General features: G+C 42.8%; 1 protein-coding gene across 1 annotated transcript in view; it reads left to right on the top strand.

The window, feature by feature from the left end:
• Window positions 1-16,901, top strand: part of drd2l (dopamine receptor D2 like) — a 31,028-nt gene extending 14,127 nt beyond the window's left edge. The window contains exons 2-8 of the mRNA XM_072461303.1: window positions 7,341-7,724; window positions 9,018-9,127; window positions 11,013-11,149; window positions 12,054-12,271; window positions 15,302-15,385; window positions 15,537-15,891; window positions 16,416-16,901. Of these exons, the coding sequence (XP_072317404.1) occupies window positions 7,368-7,724; window positions 9,018-9,127; window positions 11,013-11,149; window positions 12,054-12,271; window positions 15,302-15,385; window positions 15,537-15,891; window positions 16,416-16,612 (1,458 nt within the window). The 5' untranslated portion in view covers window positions 7,341-7,367 and the 3' untranslated portion in view covers window positions 16,613-16,901. The remainder of the gene's footprint in view (window positions 1-7,340; window positions 7,725-9,017; window positions 9,128-11,012; window positions 11,150-12,053; window positions 12,272-15,301; window positions 15,386-15,536; window positions 15,892-16,415) is intronic.
• The last annotated feature ends 746 nt before the right edge of the window (window positions 16,902-17,647 follow it).

Raw genomic sequence — 17,647 nt, 5'->3', positions numbered from 1 at the left:
AGTAGACATAAAGAGGGTGAGTTTCTGTTGAAACAAACAACTCTTTCTACTTCAGGAAGGCTCCTCCCAATGGGCGGGTCTTACCACAGAACAGTATTAATATTGGAGTTCTCGACCTAAATTCTCTTATTGACAATGACTCTTGGATGAGAGTCAAAACGTCTATTTTTTCTAACTGAGTCCAGATGACTACAACTGAAGCTTTTTCTACAATAAAGGAATATCTTATCTTATCTTTATAATGAGTATGAGTAGTGAGCATTCTGACATGGTGTTATAAACAGAATTCCTTCCAAACATCTAGTCCTCCATTGAGATTTTTCCCATTCTTTGTCCGTCAAAAAAAAATCGGCGTCACCGGGGCCCCATCCTGGAGCCAGGCCTGGGATGGGTGCTCGATGGCGAGCGCCTGGTGGCCGGGTCTTACCCCACGGGGACCGGCCGGGCACAGCCCGAAGGAGTGACGTGGGGCCGCCCTCCCGTGGGCCCACCACCCGCAGGAGGATCCATAAGGGGCCGGTGCAGAGAGATCTGGGCAGCAGTCGACGGCAGGGGCCTCGGCGACCAGATCTCCAGACACAGAGACTAACTCTGGGGACTCTGGGGGGGAAAGAGCCTGAGCTTGTGCGGGAGGTTGAGCGATACCGACTAGATATAGTCGGCCTCACCTCCACGCACAGTTTGGGCTCTGGAACCATCTCGTCGAGAGGGGCTGGACGCTCCACTTCTCTGGTGTTGCCCGCGGGGAGAGGCGGCGGGCTGGTGTGGGCTTGCTTATAGCCCCTCAGCTCAGCCGCCACGTGTTGGAGTTAACCCCAGTGAACGAGAGGGTCGCGTCCCTCCGCCTTCGGGTGGGGGACAGGTCTCTCACTGTTGTGGCGGCCTACTGGCCGAACAGCAGTGCAGAGTACCCGGCCTTCTTGGAGTCCTTGGGAGGAGTACTGGACATTGCACCGACCGGGGACTCCGTTATTCTACTGGGGGACTTCAACACCCACGTGGGCAATGACAGTGACACCTGGGGAGGGGTGATCGGGAAGAACGGCTTCCCCGATCTGAACCCGAGCGGTGTTCAGTTATTGGACTTCTGTGCTAGCCACGGATTGTCCATAACGAACACCATGTTCAAGCACAAGGGTGTTCATCAGTGCACGTGGCACCAGGACACCCTAGGCCGGAGGTCAATGATCGACTTTGTTGTCGTGTCATCTGACCCTCGGCCGCGTGTCTTGTCGTGTTGTCAACCGATCACCACCTGGTGGTGAGTTGGATCCGCTGGCGGAGGAGGAAGCCGGACAGACTTGGCAGACCCAAGAGCATTGTGAGGGTCTGTTGGGAACGTCTTGTGGAGCCCTCTGTCAGTAGGGTATTTGTCATGGAATCAGACATACACCGATGCTATTTCCTAACACATTGAGAACACAATTCAACTTAGAATATGAAACGACACAGAAAGATCAGACATTTGTGTGGCATGCATGGGAGGAAACGCGGGGACTGTGTCAGCCAAGCCGTTGTAAGCAGCCTGGCTGACCCTCCTGCGTCTCACCCCCGCGTCTCACCCCGTTTTTTCCCATGCTGGTTGGTTTTATTAGATATTCTGGAATAGGCGGGTCACATTTCTCATTGGTCAGCTTCACATCAAGGCACTTGGTATTTTTCCGTAGAGATCAAGCCTGCAAGGGGGGGTGCAACTCCCCCCCTGGGGCAACATTCTTTGGCCCATCTTTACGACCCCTTCACAAATGCAGTTTGTCACACACCCGCTCTTCTCTTAGACTAATGATGCAGATAAAATATCACTATTATGCAGATAAAATACATCACAGAAATATAATCATATATTCACATTTTATCACAGTATTCAACTCGCACCTCCGGGAGAGCTTCTCCCATGTCCCGGGGGAGGTTGGGGACATTGAGTCCGAGTGGACCATGTTCTCCGCCTCCATTGTTGATGCGACTGCTCGGAGCTGTGGTCGCAAGGTCTCCGGTGCCTGTCGTGGCGGCAACCCCCGAACCCGGTGGTGGACACCGGAAGTAAGGGATGCCGTCAGACTGAAGAAGGAGGCCTATCAGGCCACTCTGGCTTGTGGGTCTCCAGAGGTCATCGACAGGTATCGGCAGGCCAAGCGAGCCGCGGCTCGTGCTGTCGCAGAGGCAAAAACCCGGGCCTGGGAGGAGTTCGGGGAGGCCATGGAGGAGGACTATCGGTCGGCACCAAAGAAATTCTGGCAAACCGTCCGGCGCCTCAGGAGGGGGAAGCAGTGCCTCACCAATACCGTTTACGGTGCGGGTGGAGGCCTGCTGACCTCGACTGGGGATGTCGTCGGACGGTTTGCCAGAATTTCTTTGGTGGGTTTGAGGATCTCCTTAATCCCTCAGTCACGTCTTCCGAAGAGGAAGTAGAGACCGGGGACTCAGGGGCTGGCTCATCCATCACCCAAGCTGAAGTCACTGAGGTTGTTCGCAAACTCCTCGGTGGCAGGGCTCCGGGGGTGGATGAGATCCGCCCTGAGTACCTAAAGTATCTGGATGTTGTAGGACTGTCTTGGTTGACACGTCTCTGCAACATCGCGTGGCGGTCGGGGACCGTGCCTCTGGACTGGCAGACCGGGGTGGTGGTCCCTCTGTTTAAGAAGGGGGACCGGAGGGTGTGTTCCAACTACAGAGGGATCACACTCCTCAGCCTCCCGGGTAAGGTCTATTCCAAGGTACTGGAGAGGAGAATCCGACCGATAGTCGAACCTCGGATTCAGGAGGAGCAGAGTGGTTTTCGTCCCGGTCGTGGAACACTGGACCAGCTCTATACCCTCCATCGGGTGCTCGAGGGTTCATGGGAGTTTGCCCAACCAGTCCACATGTGCTTTGTGGATCTGGAGAAGGCTTTCGACCGTGTCCCTCGGGGTGTCCTTTGGGGGGTGCTCCGGGCTGTCCGGTCCCTGTATGACCGGAGCAGGAGCTGTGTTCGCATCGCCGGCAGTAAGTCAGACCTGTTCCCAATGCATGTTGGACTCCGCCAGGGCTGCCCTTTGTCACCGGTTCTGTTCATAATTTTTATGGACAGAATTTCTAGGCGCAGTCAGGGGTCGGAAGGTGTCCGGTTTGGGGACCACAGGATCTCATCTCTGATGTTTGCAGACGATGTTGTCCTGATGGCTCCATCAAACCCGGACCTGCAACATGCACTGGGACGGTTTGCAGCCGAGTGTGAAGCGGCTGGGACGAAATGAGTTTCCTCCGCCGTGTGGCTGGGCGCTCCCTTAGAGATAAGGTGAGGAGCTCGGCCACACGGGGGGAGCTCGGAGTAGAGCCGCTGCTCCTCTACGTCAAGAGGAGCCAGCTGAGGTGGCTCGGGCATCTGTTCCGGATGCCTCCTGGGCGCCTCCCTCGGGAGGTGTTTCAGGCATGTCCCACCGGGAAGAGGCCCCGGGGAAGACCCAGGACACGCTGGAGAGACTATGTCTCTCGGCTGGCCTGGGAACGCCTCGGGATCCCCCCGGAGGAGTTAGAGGAAGTGTCTGGGGAGAAGGAAGTCTGGGAGTCCCTGCTCAGACTGCTGCCCCGCGACCCGGCCCCGGATAAGCGGCAGAAAATGGATGGATGGATGGGTTAAAGTGGCCATTGCCTTGTTTTGTATTTCTTGGTTATAATAAATCTTTATTTGTAAATACCTATAAAAGTCCTGTTTTTCAAAGCCAAAGGATTCCTTCAACATATCAAAGCATTTAATTTGGTTTTCTTTTAATTTGATTTTCTGGTAAAAAAAAAAAAAAAAGATCTTTGGTTATCCAGCCTTTACATCTCAGGTCAGTTCTGTTGGTGTAAAACTTTAATCATAAACCAACTAGTTTAAGATTTTACACAGATTTTATCAAGGGATTCACTCTTTCATTTTCTGCATGGCCCAAGCATTTGTCGTCTGCTAGTAAGGTCTGTACAGGAACCTCTGGCACCACATTACACTAAATCATTTTCCACTAAGATTAAAAGTTGTAGTCATCTGGACACTTTTTTTTTTTTTTATATTTTGACTTTCATTTAAAGACAATTCTCAATTTCAATTCTCAATTTAAGCTTTATATTCTGGGTCAATTGAGTGTCATATTCTGGGTCACACCAGTGTCATACAAATTTTGAGATTGTTGTATTCCACTTGTCAAATAGCAGGTTGGGTATGGAGATTGGAAGAATCCAGAATAGAACACCCAAATATTGAAAAGATTTACTTTTGCCATTTAAATGTATAATGTTGTTGTAAAGGTCAAAGGGAGAATTTCAGTTTTTTTGTCTGTAAGACATTGGACCAATATTATGAAGGAAATGCAACACATTAGGTATGGAATATTCTGGTTTGGTCAAAAATAATAGAACATTGTCAGCGTCATTTTTGATTTTCTAATATATTGGGCCAATGTTTCCAAGTATGATGAGAACAAGAAGGGGGACCAAGAACAGCCCTGTCCCACCCATCTTTCCAGGGTCAATTTGTTCAGCACTTCAAATAAATAAGGCTAGCTAATGGAATCAAAAGCTTTCTCAGCATCCAAACTAAACATTATTACAATAATTGTCATAAATACAATATGTAATCAATATTTTTGGAGTATCCCGATAATGTCCCTTTTCCCCAAAAGTCACAGTACGACTCAAGCTTTTTATACGCCTTTAAATGAGATTACAGCTGCCCCACCCCCTCTATCAAATATGTGCCAACCTGCCGATTATTATAAGAGTACTACATACTCCCCATTAAGTCTCTGCTGTCAATCAATATCCCAGCCTTATGTGAATTAGATATATAATTAGATAGATATGCCAAAGTCAATAATATCTTGCGCAGGGTCAATGGATGCTGAGGGCAACAGGTGGAATTAGTTATTGATTTTCAGGTTGTAGTATTAGATATTTATTGCTTACACATTTGGAGCTTGCACCATGAACAAAGCGGTGTATAAGTGAGCACACTACTGAAGCCATGCATCACTACTATCTGTCTGAACTATTACCACTGAATATTTTATCTAGCCTTGCTTGTGTGTGGCCTCTTGTATTGTTTACAGTTGTTTGTGCCTCTCTTTGGGTTTGCTTTTACCTGTTTTCTCCTAATAGAAAAATACTTTTGATGTTTTCTCCTGTCTGTATTGTCTGACAAGGCTCAGTGTGGGTTGGCTCAATAGAAACATTTTCTAGACCAGAGCTTCTCAAAGTAGGGGGGAGAGCCATGCCAAGGGGGGCGCGAGGCGTTTGGAGAAATGTGGGCACATTACGGGTTTCAGACGTGTTTTGAGCAACAGAAAAATGCCCTTTCTATACTAGAAAGCAGCAGAGGAGTGGGTCAGTCTGCCTCTGTGCCTCCTCACACACGTTTGCTGCAGGTTAGAGTCACGGCTTTGTTGTCTAAATGCGCAATATGCTCTCTGTCCCTCCGCACACCTCTGTCCTGGTATTCACACTTGTCTCCTCCCTTCCCTTTTCAAGTCTAAACATTTAAACTTGCTCCGCTCCTGACGCTCATTTGGCGAGATAAACATGTCTGAAAAATATAAGAAGAGAATGCGTGTGCAGTCGATTCCTTTCCTCGTTGATCCCAAGTGGTACGAGTCAGCACCGCGCAGAAAGCAGCGCGTGTGATGTGGTCGTGGACCCGCAGAGGTAAAAGTGATCCACAGTGACCGAGAAATAACGTGACTGCGTCTTCTCCTTGAAAGGCCTCATTCACTGCAGTGCATTCTGTGCTGTCCTACTACGGACAGGTGACTGACCTGCCCTGTCTCCGCAGCTGACCTGCCCTGTCTGCGCAGCTGACCTGCCCTGTCTGCACAGCTGACCTGCCCTGTCTGCGCAGCTGACCTGCCCTGTCTGCGCAGCTGAGAAGATACAAGAGGGAGAGGAGAGCACTCAGAGAGTCACAGTTTGGGAATGACAAACATAATTTAGTCTATTTAAACTCTAATTATTACTGTTATTTCAAGCTTATATGCAATTATATAGTTAAAAAATGTTATTATATTTTATCATAATTTGCCAATTTCTCGAGGTTTTGAGGGGCGTGGTTGCATCTCCCTAGGGGGGCACACCAGATAAAGTTTGAGAAGCTCTGTTCCAGACAGATTACCCTTGAGCTTGGATGAATGCTGTTTACCTGGTCTATTTTAACATGCTGAAAGGTGCCTGAAGGTCCTGCTCGTATTCTTTTAGGTTTTTGTTAATCATTTAAAAGAACCATGTTTTTGTAACTATGTCATGTCTTGCATTTTATTCCTCTTTTTTAGAACAAAGACATGGGTGCCTTTGATTCCTCACTGCTAACAACAATGACTTGTAAGTGTTATTAATGTTTAAATAAATATTGTCTTGCAGTAATTTGTCTCAAGGGTCCTATATTATTCTACATGTTTATTGTTTAACCATGTTATAATGTTCTTCTGATCATGAGCAAACTTACCGTACTTTTCGGGCAATGTAACGAAATGTACAAAGAAATAAAAAATGGGTGGCCCCCCGGTGGCAGTTAGCCAGTAAAAATCTATGAAATAAATGCATCATTGTCAAAGCGTGGGAAAAAAGTAGTGGCTTAAAGTCTGAAAAGTACGGTAAGTGCAAGCAGTAGCAACAAGCACCTAGGCTTACATAAATGCATGCATTCATTATTATTTATTATTCTATATCTTGGGGTAAAAATGTATCACAATTCTTTACTTCATAGTTGAGTAATGAAAATGTTTCCTAAAATTACTTTAATTACTTAGTTTCAATAAAAATAAATGGAAATTACCTTTTCCATGTTAAACGCTTTTTCACTGAACTTAAACAATACAAAATCAGTGCCATTTCTTATTCGAAACTGTGATTTCTGCTTTTACAGAGATAAGCTTAGTATTGATTAAAAATAACTGAACTAACATGTGATTATTGCACACCCTCTCTAATTGTATGTAGTATAAAAGTAGTTTTTTTAAGCCATTATTATACATAATATAAGACCTTTTGCATGGCCTTTTGTCTCCAGCTAGTTTTTTTACAGACATTTTATAGAATGAAGGAAACATTTAGTTTACATACTTTTTTTGAACTATTATATTATGGAGTCATAAAGTGTGACTTCACATAGGCATAAAATGTGATGGGTGAATTGTAAAAAAGTATTATTTGTTGCTTTCATAAAAAGAACAAAAAAGACAAATTTCCATCCTGTTTGCCTAGTAACCTTTGTTGTGTTGTGTTTTTTCTCTTGTAAGCCTGTCAGATCTATGCTGAACCCTGAGCGCACAGCGGAGCATGAAGGACCCAAGCGTCAGTATTTACAATGTCCTCTGTTTGGTCCGATCTATCTCCAGGTCGACTGTGACCAGTGAAGCCACATCATGACTTTGCTGAACGGGTCCGACGAAGCGCCCGCTCCTTTCTTTTTTCTTTCCTTGGCCGAAAAGAATTTGTCTGTCTTTGTTCCTGATGACCCCTTTTTGTCCAACACCGCGTCCTCCTCACTCTCCTCACCTAATTGCACCGTCCCTTCATCACTGTCCTCTCCTCCGTACAACTTCTATGCCGTGCTGCTGGTGCTGCTCATTTTCTGCGTGGTCTTTGGGAATGTGCTGGTGTGTGTGGCTGTTTCAAGAGAGCGAGCTCTGCAGACCACCACCAACTACTTGATTGTCTCTTTGGCTGTTTCCGACCTGCTGCTGGCCATCCTGGTCATGCCATGGGGTGTCTACCTAGAGGTTTGTATATGAAAGGCAAAACAGTTTGAAAATAACTGTTTTTCTAGCTTCTCCCCCACTTTGGCATTTTTAAATGTTGCTGGGCTGGGCGCTATGACAAAAAATGAAATTGTGATAATCATGCCTGTGTTGATTTATTTTGGTATATGGTTTGGTCATATTACATCAGTGCTTTTCTGATTAATGCTGCACTATGGCCAAAACCATCACTTTCCCCACCCACTCCTCCTATTGGTCTATTGGCCTGAGTGAAGGATCACTGTATTTAGTCCATCACAGGAAAGTATAAACTATCAAAAGCAAAAGATAGCTTTTATTACCTCTCCCAAAACACTTTAAGCTATTAAATGTACATGAATTGCGATAATATTGAAACAAAATAGCCCTAAACATTTTTTATCAAACTGATCCCACAACCCACATCCCTTGTTGTTGTGATTATTTAAAAATTAAAACATGTAAAGCTCCAAAATGTAATGTCGCCACTTTTCAAAAATAAAAACATGAAAATGACAATATGCCGTTTGCTACAGTAAAATCTCACTATCGAGAGGCGGAGCTTATCCGTCCTCCAATTTTGAACAGGAAGTCAATGGACCTGTTTACTGAGCAATGTTAGCACAGCGTAGTTTACAATGAAAAAATGTAAAATGCCGGTTAAACATGAAGTACCTGGTAAAAAGGCACACTATGTCTCCTTTTATGTTTATCAAAATTGGGAAGTATCAATTACTTTGAGTTTATATCTACATGAAACATTACTGATATAGCTGAAGGGTCATGAGCTCAACTGATTCTCATTGTCGGACACAGAGCTTCACGGTCAATGGCCACAACCTTAGAAGAAAATGTTGTTTATTTTAAGTTCCCTTGATTTTAAGGCTGAGGTGCTACAGCTCTGAATACTAATTAAGGGCACGTTCAAATTATTTAATTCCTTTCATTCCATTTATGTCCTTGCTTTGCGTCAGCCAAACTTCAATTAACCCTGCAGTGCTAAAAAGACTTGTGTCGCTCTGAATTTCACTAAAAGTGTTCCTCCTCCGGTGTAACTAATTATTTGTCATTTCACCTCATCCTTCTCATTCATTCTACCCTTACAATTAGTTTGAAGCTTTGCATGCAGCAACGTGACTTTTCTACATAGCTTTTAACGAATGGTTTTATCCACAGAGTGCTTTGATCTGATTATAATCCCTTTTTTTCCATGTATTCTTCAAGCCATTGGTCGGACTTTGGCCACGTGGCGTGTGCATAGACATTCAAGTCATGCCTGTTTGTGTTTGTGTCTAGGTGGTGGGAGAGTGGCGCTTCAGCCTGATTCACTGTGACATCCTGCTCACTTTGGACGTCATGATGTGCACCGCCAGCATCCTCAACCTGTGCGCCATCAGCATTGACAGGTGAATTAAAGTCAGTCTGTCCAGAGCTTATTTTAATTTTAATTTCCTCCCTAAAAGACAGACACCTGTATGTTCAAGGGTTTGTAAGATAAGGTAAGGGGAGTCCAGGTAACGCCTAGAAGATGTCATACCACATACCATAATTTGATTAAAAAAAGAAACATAGATAGATGTTATCTTTGTTATGAATTCTTTCTTTTCTTTTTTCTAAATAACATAGCAGACTCTTCTCAATCTTTCAACTCAATAGATTTCCTATATACCGGTAGTTTAAAAAAAGAAAATAAAGAAGCTATAACCCACATGCATATGTAAGTCCATTAACACTGAACAGCATGGACTGAGATGACATTGTCTAGTATATTTTTGTACCTTATTTGTAGTGTACGTTCATGGCTAAAGGTGTGAATGTGCATCTGGCCCGAGCTCTGAGACTAATATTTCTCTCAGGAGACTAATGAAGACATCTTAACCTTAACGACAAGGCATCAGTTACAAATGAATAATAGATCCAGGCATCGATATCAATTAACATGTAATACAATAAAGTCATTAAAACAACAATGACTCAAATGAAACAACAAATTACACCTGCCCCATAAACAAAAGCAGAAAAAACACATAATTATTGAAAAAAACATTTTAGATCAACACAAGGATCATTTATAACAGGTATTTATTTAAGGCACACAACTGCTTTTAGATATATTATTGATTACCCTCTTGACAATTAACTTGATACACATCTGTAACACATACTTGTGGTCCCGACTGTAGATGTGTGTGCAGTTTTACTAAATATATGTATCAAAACACAACAATTATGACACAAAGCACATTTTAAGCTCATTTCTGTTTACTGTTTGTGTCTGAGCTCCCACAGTCCAAGGTGTCATTGGTGCTTGGATCAAGCAGACAAGGTGAATGATTTGGTTTTCCATCTCATGCCCTCTTTATGAGCGCAACAGGAAGTGAGCAGACTCCCAGTGGGCGACTCTCTGCACCTGCCTTCTAATTGCTCGACTAAAGTGACACATGGAGGTTCAGGGTGTTTGAAAGATATATTCATCATCATCATCATCCATGAAATACAACACAAAGAATATTATTATTTAGATTCCTTCAAAATAAAAAAAAAATATTAATGTTTTAAAGATAATACCACTGTTGTGAGATATTGTGGTTGGATCATCTCTTGGTCGTAGGAAACTAATCAATACAACATCTTTCAAAGTTTCCCCTATATGAAACATGAATGTGTACAAGTTACTAGATCACGCTAACAAAGTAATACATTAACATCATAGACAACAAGCCACAACATTGTAGCAGAACAAACACATTTATTTTGTCATTAGTAGGCAGTGCAGACAAGGGGTGTGTATGTTCATTATATATTTTGCTAATGAGCTCCACTGGAGGTTAGATCAAATTACCTTAATACTGTTTTCTGTTTTTTCATATTTTGTGGTGTTTGGCAGCTAGCGCTAACTCTCCCATTTAAAAGGCATTAAAGCCAACTCATGTAACATACAAACACTGGAAGGGTCTATTAACTGAAATCTCTCTACATTGCATACTGATCGCCAGCATTAGTGTGTAAGTATCATATCCAGTTTCTCTTATACCACTCGATGTTCAGGGGTGGAAAATGTTCTTTGGAAAGGGCTTTTTGTCTTCAAGGAGTGTATTATACAATGCACAGTACAATTCAGTACAAGTACCAGCACACAAACCCACATAAAGTACTACTACCTTGTTTAAAATGCACAGGTGTTGCAAAGGATCAAAGAGTGATGGAGCATTCATGAGCGTGTGCTGTAATAACATGTGTGGAGGGCGGGCTCTTGTTGACAATATGACAAGCATGTTTGTTCTGTCACAGATACACTGCAGTGGCCATGCCGCTGCTCTACAACACACGCTACAGCTCCAGGAGGAGGGTGGCTGTGATGATTGCTGTTGTGTGGTTTCTTTCTTTTGCCATCTCCTGTCCCTTGCTGTTTGGACTTAACAACACAGGTAGAAGTGAATCATATCATCTCAACGCCCTAGTTTCTGCTCTTTCTAAAAAGTCAAATATGTTACAGACTTTTCATTTCACGAACCCAGCCACATGTTTCGAATTTTGACAAGTCGTCCCTGATAAGACCACAAACAAACAAACAAACAAACAAACAAACAAACATGTCAGCATAAACTATATCAATTTGGATCATTTGTCAAATTGAATTTTAACGTTTAATGAAGTGAAGTACATAAACTGCATAAAATTGTACATTATTATTATTATTATTATTATTATTATTATAAATGAAAGTGCAAATAAATGTTACACTAAATGACTAGTGTAAATTAAAACATCAAAAAATTAAAAAGATAATTCAAGAAAAATGGCTAGTGGAAACATTCACATTTTTATCACCGCTTTTCACAATTTAATATATTACGTATACAAAGTCAAATAAATAATAAGAAGTACAGCAACCCCATTTGGCATTCAGAAAAAAGCTATCTCTGTGCTGTAAAGTTTTTTAAACATTATGTTAGAAGACTGGATTCAGGCAAACAATAATCAATCCCATTTCCATATGTTAAACGCATTGAAAGGGGAATTGACCTAAAAATAAATGGGTTCACTTCCTCCTCCATCAGTGTGTTGCCACTTGAAATGACGCCTCTTATCCAATAATGTACGCACAATGACAGGTAGAGCAGGCTCAAACCTAAATCTGTAGACCAGACTTCAAGATAAAAAAAAAACAATGTCAATGCGTAAGTGATTTATCAATAACCACAAACAAAAAGCACACTTATTGTACCATTATTATTTTTGACGTATCTAAAGCAGAACATTGTTGACACGTCTCTTTACATTTGTCTGCATTTGCATTTTTCAACATGGTCCTTTTCTTTGTGTCCCTAGCCAGTCGAGATGGCACCACATGCAGCTTTGCAGACCCTGCCTTTGTGGTTTATTCGTCTGTTGCCTCCTTTTACGTTCCCTTTATCGTCACGCTGCTGGTGTACGCTCAGATCTGTGTGGTACTGCGTAAACGTGGCCGACGCACTGCTCCCCCGCGCAGACATGGCCTCAATGCAGCAGGCGACCCTGAGGGGGCTGAAGGGCACAGGCATCGGAAGGTACAGTATCATCAGCTCAAGCGTTTTTGTTTCGCGCCAATATAAGTTATAATATATAGGGATGTTCCGTTAACTTTAAAGTTGCACTGCGTAAAATTTGATCAAAAACAATATCAACTCAACTTATGTCCGTCCATATTTTTGTGCATTTTTTTACATCACCGTTAGGGGCCACTGTTAGGTCCCCCTGTATGATAATGATGGATCCACTCGATGTTATAAGTGGACAAAAAGAAGTGACAGAACTGACATTTTCTGTGGTCAACTTTTATAAAAATGTGTAAAAAATTAAGCGTTTTGCAAATGTCAAGATATTTACGCAATTTAAGATTTGAATTGGCTGAATAATCTACTGCCAGCTACTGTATTTGAATGTGTGACCTCATAGTTTGGGGACCCCTGCCCTAAACCCCTAAACCGCACAGGCGTTTCACAGTGAATATTTCAACGCCACACAAAACTGCTCAGCACACCGCAGATATGACCGTACCTGTTCAGATAAACAGCACCCCAGGACAAACAAACAGACACATTTACTGTCCAAACTACACTGAGCAGAGGTTTTACAGCAGGAGAAGGACCCAAGCAGAAGTTATAGACTTAGGCAGATACCAGAATAATACTGGCCATGACACTGCTGAGCCTGTGTAATTATACGGTGTTAATTACCCTGTGCGACCCTCAAAGATAATTAAAAATGAGTTAAAAACACTTTTTTTTACGCATCGAACATCAAAAACAAACATAAAACACGTTTTCATTGTGGAGGGAGATAGCAGAAGTACCAATGTTTGTTGATGATCCGTCTGAGCTCTTGACCCAGAGGTGAGTTCTGTATTATGCACTTGATTTTGGGTTCCATTTGTCTTTGTCCTTTTATTTGGAGGCATTCGCTTTGGATCATTCCTTTCTATACAGTCTTTCCAGGTCTTTGGCTTGGGTCAAACAGTCAGAGTCAGAGCTGCATTTGCGACAGGTTCTTTTTTTAGAGGCACAGGATGAAAAGAGTCGAGTTTGAACCCAGTTTATTTTCGTTTACATAAACAAGAATGTCATCATCATCTTTCATCATATTCAGTTGTGAATCTTAAACATTTTTTTAGTTCCGTTTCTGTTCCTGACCTGATGAAGAAGATATCGTCGATGTACCTTTTCCAGTGTGGTATGTGTTGTAAAAGTGGATTGCGTGACATTGTAGACGGCCACAAAAGAGCGAGGTGAAGCTGGGAGCGAGTTTGGAGCCCATGCTGTTCCCAGAGATCTGCAAATAAACATTAGATTCAAACATGAACAAAATTAAACATAGGTAAACAGTCATCGGAGACCACAATTGTTTGTAGGTGTTTAATAAACATAGAATCTTTTATGTATGATGGTAGTAATAAGATATCTTTTCGGTGAACGAGCCGTTAGTGGAGACTAAGTGGTCAAGTTTTCTGTAAACGGTTGTATTATTAAGTTGTCTTTGTACCTCTTTAGTATAAGCAGTGCGATCCATGATTACTACAGCTCCATAAGACTATGGAGCTGTGTCTGGAAAGGTTCTCGTGCGTGACGTGCGATTCCCCCTCATCAATATCAATTAATATTAATATCAGGTTTGCAATAAGCTACATTTTGTTTGATGAAGGGCAAACGTCACTGTGTTGAGAATGAAATAAACATCTCTTTGGAGCTAATAAAGTTGTGCGAATCATGTCTATTCTTTATTGTGACTATTGTGAACAGAAGACAGCGCTCAGATCACAGAGACTGCTGTGTTGTAGAGATATACACGCCCTTCAAACATTTGTCACTTTCATGTGGAGTAGCGGTACTGTTAAAGTAGCAGGGAGGTGTGGAAGTGTGACCCTTCTGAAGTAATGGCTCCTTTTGTGAACTCTCAGAGGATTTGACTGATCCAGAGGGAGATTCAATACCACCACAATGCAGGTTCAAACCTCAGGAGACAGTTGATGTACTGGATATTACAAGTGTCTCAAAGAAATGCTTTTATTATTGATTTACACCAGTGTGGTTACACTATTTAGTCTTTGTCCATATTGATGACTAGATGAGGAGCAGTCAGGGGCAGCAGGTGGGGGAGGGGCAGGTGTGTGAGAGCAGGCACAGGTGGGGGAGGGGCAGGTGTGTGAGAGCAGGCACAGGTGGGGGAGGGGCAGGTGTGTGAGAGCAGGCACAGGTGGGGGAGGGGCAGGTGTGTGAGAGCAGGCACAGGTGGGGGAGGGGCAGGTGTGTGAGAGCAGGCACAGGTGGGGGAGGGGCAGGTGTGTGAGAGCAGGCACAGGTGGGGGAGGGGCAGGTGTGTGAGAGCAGGCACAGGTGGGGGAGGGGCAGGTGTGTGAGAGCAGGCACAGGTGGGGGAGGGGCAGGTGTGTGAGAGCAGGCACAGGTGGGGGAGGGGCAGGTGTGTGAGAGCAGGCACAGGTGGGGGAGGGGCAGGTGTGTGAGAGCAGGCACAGGTGGGGGAGGGGCAGGTGTGTGAGAGCAGGCACAGGTGGGGGAGGGGCAGGTGTGTGAGAGCAGGCACAGGTGGGGGAGGGGCAGGTGTGTGAGAGCAGGCACAGGTGGGGGAGGGGCAGGTGTGTGAGAGCAGGCACAGGTGGGGGAGGGGCAGGTGTGTGAGAGCAGGCACAGGTGGGGGAGGGGCAGGTGTGTGAGAGCAGGCACAGGTGGGGGAGGGGCAGGTGTGTGAGACTATACCAAATATGTCCCGCATAAAAAGCCTTCTTTTGCATGTTTAATATCATGCCACCTGCTGTATAGCATTCTGTTATTTGAAAGTGCATGAAAATCTATGGGGAAAGGAAAAATACTATTCCATCCAAAACAAAAAATAAAGTAAGAATATCTAATATATATATATATATATATATATATATATATATATTTAATTAATTTAATTTAATATATATATATATATATATATATATGTATATATTTAATTAATTTAAATTTAATAATTAATATATAATTTTCCCCCTACTAATTAGTATTTATATCCAGGTGCTAAATTATATTCTATTTCAGAATAAATGCACACAACCAGAAGATGTGAAGCTCTGCACTTTGATTCTTAGACCATCTACTGCTGGTCCACCAAGAAAAAAAGTTGTGAGTTTTCAAATTTAATTGCTATTTTATCATATGTATAGTTTGCATGGAGAGTTCACTACAATGCAATATAAATTGTATATTATAACAGAGTATTTAGAGGATTTTACATACACAAGGTGTACATTGTAAATGGGTGTTATGTTTCCAGACCCTGGTGAAAGAAGCTCTGGTCCACCCTCTGGAGATGGAGCCTGGTCAGTTCCTGCCACAGACTGAGCAGACTCTGAGTCCATCAGCTGCTCCACAGACCTCTGGTCACACTGGTCATGCCAGGATCTCTCTGTCCATCTCAGTGGGCCCGTCTCCTGTATTACCCACCACAGTGTCCCGCTCAGCTCTCACGCCGCGTCCACCCACTCTAGATGACGGCTTGAGGGGCCGCGAGGGCTGGAGGGAGCGGAGCATGGGCAGAGACAAATGGGGGCTCACTAAGGAACGAGCTAGAGGAAGGCTCTCACAACAAAAAGAGCGCAAAGCCACGCAGATGCTCGCTATAGTGCTTGGTGAGGAGCATATTATTCACTTTATCATTGATGTGAGAATAAGGAAAAGGACAGTAGGCGACATTTAAAAAACACACGCTGACCTAAATGCCCATTAAAAAGTGTGTAAGAATGATTCCCTGTCAACACAGTGAAAATCCAGGAGATACCTCTCTAACATTGACACTTTATTGAGTTTATTTTCTTATTTTTCAAAAGAGCATTTGTGATAAAAAAGCACATGGATCAAAGGTTTCAAAGACTGTTATCTGGACAGATTTTGACGCCTTGATTTTAAAAGCATTGTCCAGATGACCAAAAAAAAAGAATTACATCGACATGCTGCTAATTAAGTATTTCCCATTACAATAATACTTTTAATTTAAAAGTTTGTAAAAATTCCTGAAAACTGAATCCAAACAACTATTATACTGTTTTTTTTTTTTCCATTTCAGAATCCTTAAAAAAACACGATACACAAAATGCACTTTAATGTCAAGTATCTTTGCCCAGTCTTGTGTATAAAGAGCATTTCTATTCCCCAGGTGTTTTCATCATCTGCTGGTTGCCGTTCTTCCTGACCCATGTACTGAAAGCCCACTGCTCCAGCTGCTGCATCACTCCCTCTCTGTACAGCGCTGTCACCTGGCTGGGATATCTCAACAGTGCTGTCAACCCTGTCATCTACACAACTTTCAACATTGAGTTTCGCAAAGCCTTCATCAAAATCCTTCACTGCTGAGAAACATGAGGCCGTGAATCAATGCCAAAGAGGGAATATCTTGTAGTTTAAGAAAGAAAATATAACGACAATGACAATAGCTTGACAACGACGGCTGTTTACAACACTGGGAATTGGAGGATACAAAAAGTGACGTGGTGATTTCGATGGGGGAAGTGACACTAGCACTAGAAATGTGGAGATGATTTCTGAAAGAGTGACACGCCAGAGACACAGAGATGTTAGCGTCGACAAGCAGCTGTGTATAAATGTAATATGAGAATCTACAGGAAATGTCAACAGAATCTGAAGGCAGAAACAAGACATAAGACTTCTTTTTTGTCTTGATTGGTGCTGGATTCTTGGATTTTCTTGACATGTTTGGCAAGCAACATTTAACTATTTGTCAACGTTTGTGAAAAAAGTATGTAAGAGGCCAGTGCAATGTGGATTTGTCGAAGAAGAGTTATGGATTCTGTGACTGACTGAAGCACAATAATGATAATGATGATTTTATCTTTGTCACTCTATGGACCTAATTCCAAAAACAATGGGTTGTGTGTAAATACAAATAATATAGGGATGCATTAATGTGCAAATTTCCAAACAGTGTTCAAAACAAAGTTGACAAGTTAAACAAGATATTAGCACATAAACGTGCTGATATAACATGATATAGTAACATTTTATAATAACTACACTTATTCCTGCATTAGTAAAACATGAACAAAGACTTAATTCATAGTGAACAAATAGTTTGTTAAGAATTATTTAGGCTAATTAATTACTTAACTAATACTTTAACCCTAACCTTGAGCATAATTAAGTAGTTACTAAGCCTGCATCATGCTTAATAAACTATTATGTTCATTATGAATTAAGTCTTAGTTCATGCTTTGTTAAGGCAGATTAAGGTGTGTAGATATTAAAAAATGGCACAGATGTTAACACATTTTACCCATAGTTTGCTTAATCTCTGCTTTAAAATTCTAGTTGAGGCATGAGCACAGTGACATTGTAGAGCATCTCCAGAACTTTGAGACATTTCTCTGAACA

Source organism: Eucyclogobius newberryi, unplaced genomic scaffold (genome assembly GCF_026437365.1).
Source record: "Eucyclogobius newberryi isolate DKJ021-1_F unplaced genomic scaffold, fEucNew1.0.hap1 SCAF_3, whole genome shotgun sequence".
Lineage (NCBI taxonomy): Eukaryota > Metazoa > Chordata > Actinopteri > Gobiiformes > Gobiidae > Eucyclogobius > Eucyclogobius newberryi.
This window is presented reverse-complemented; position numbering and strand designations above follow the sequence as displayed.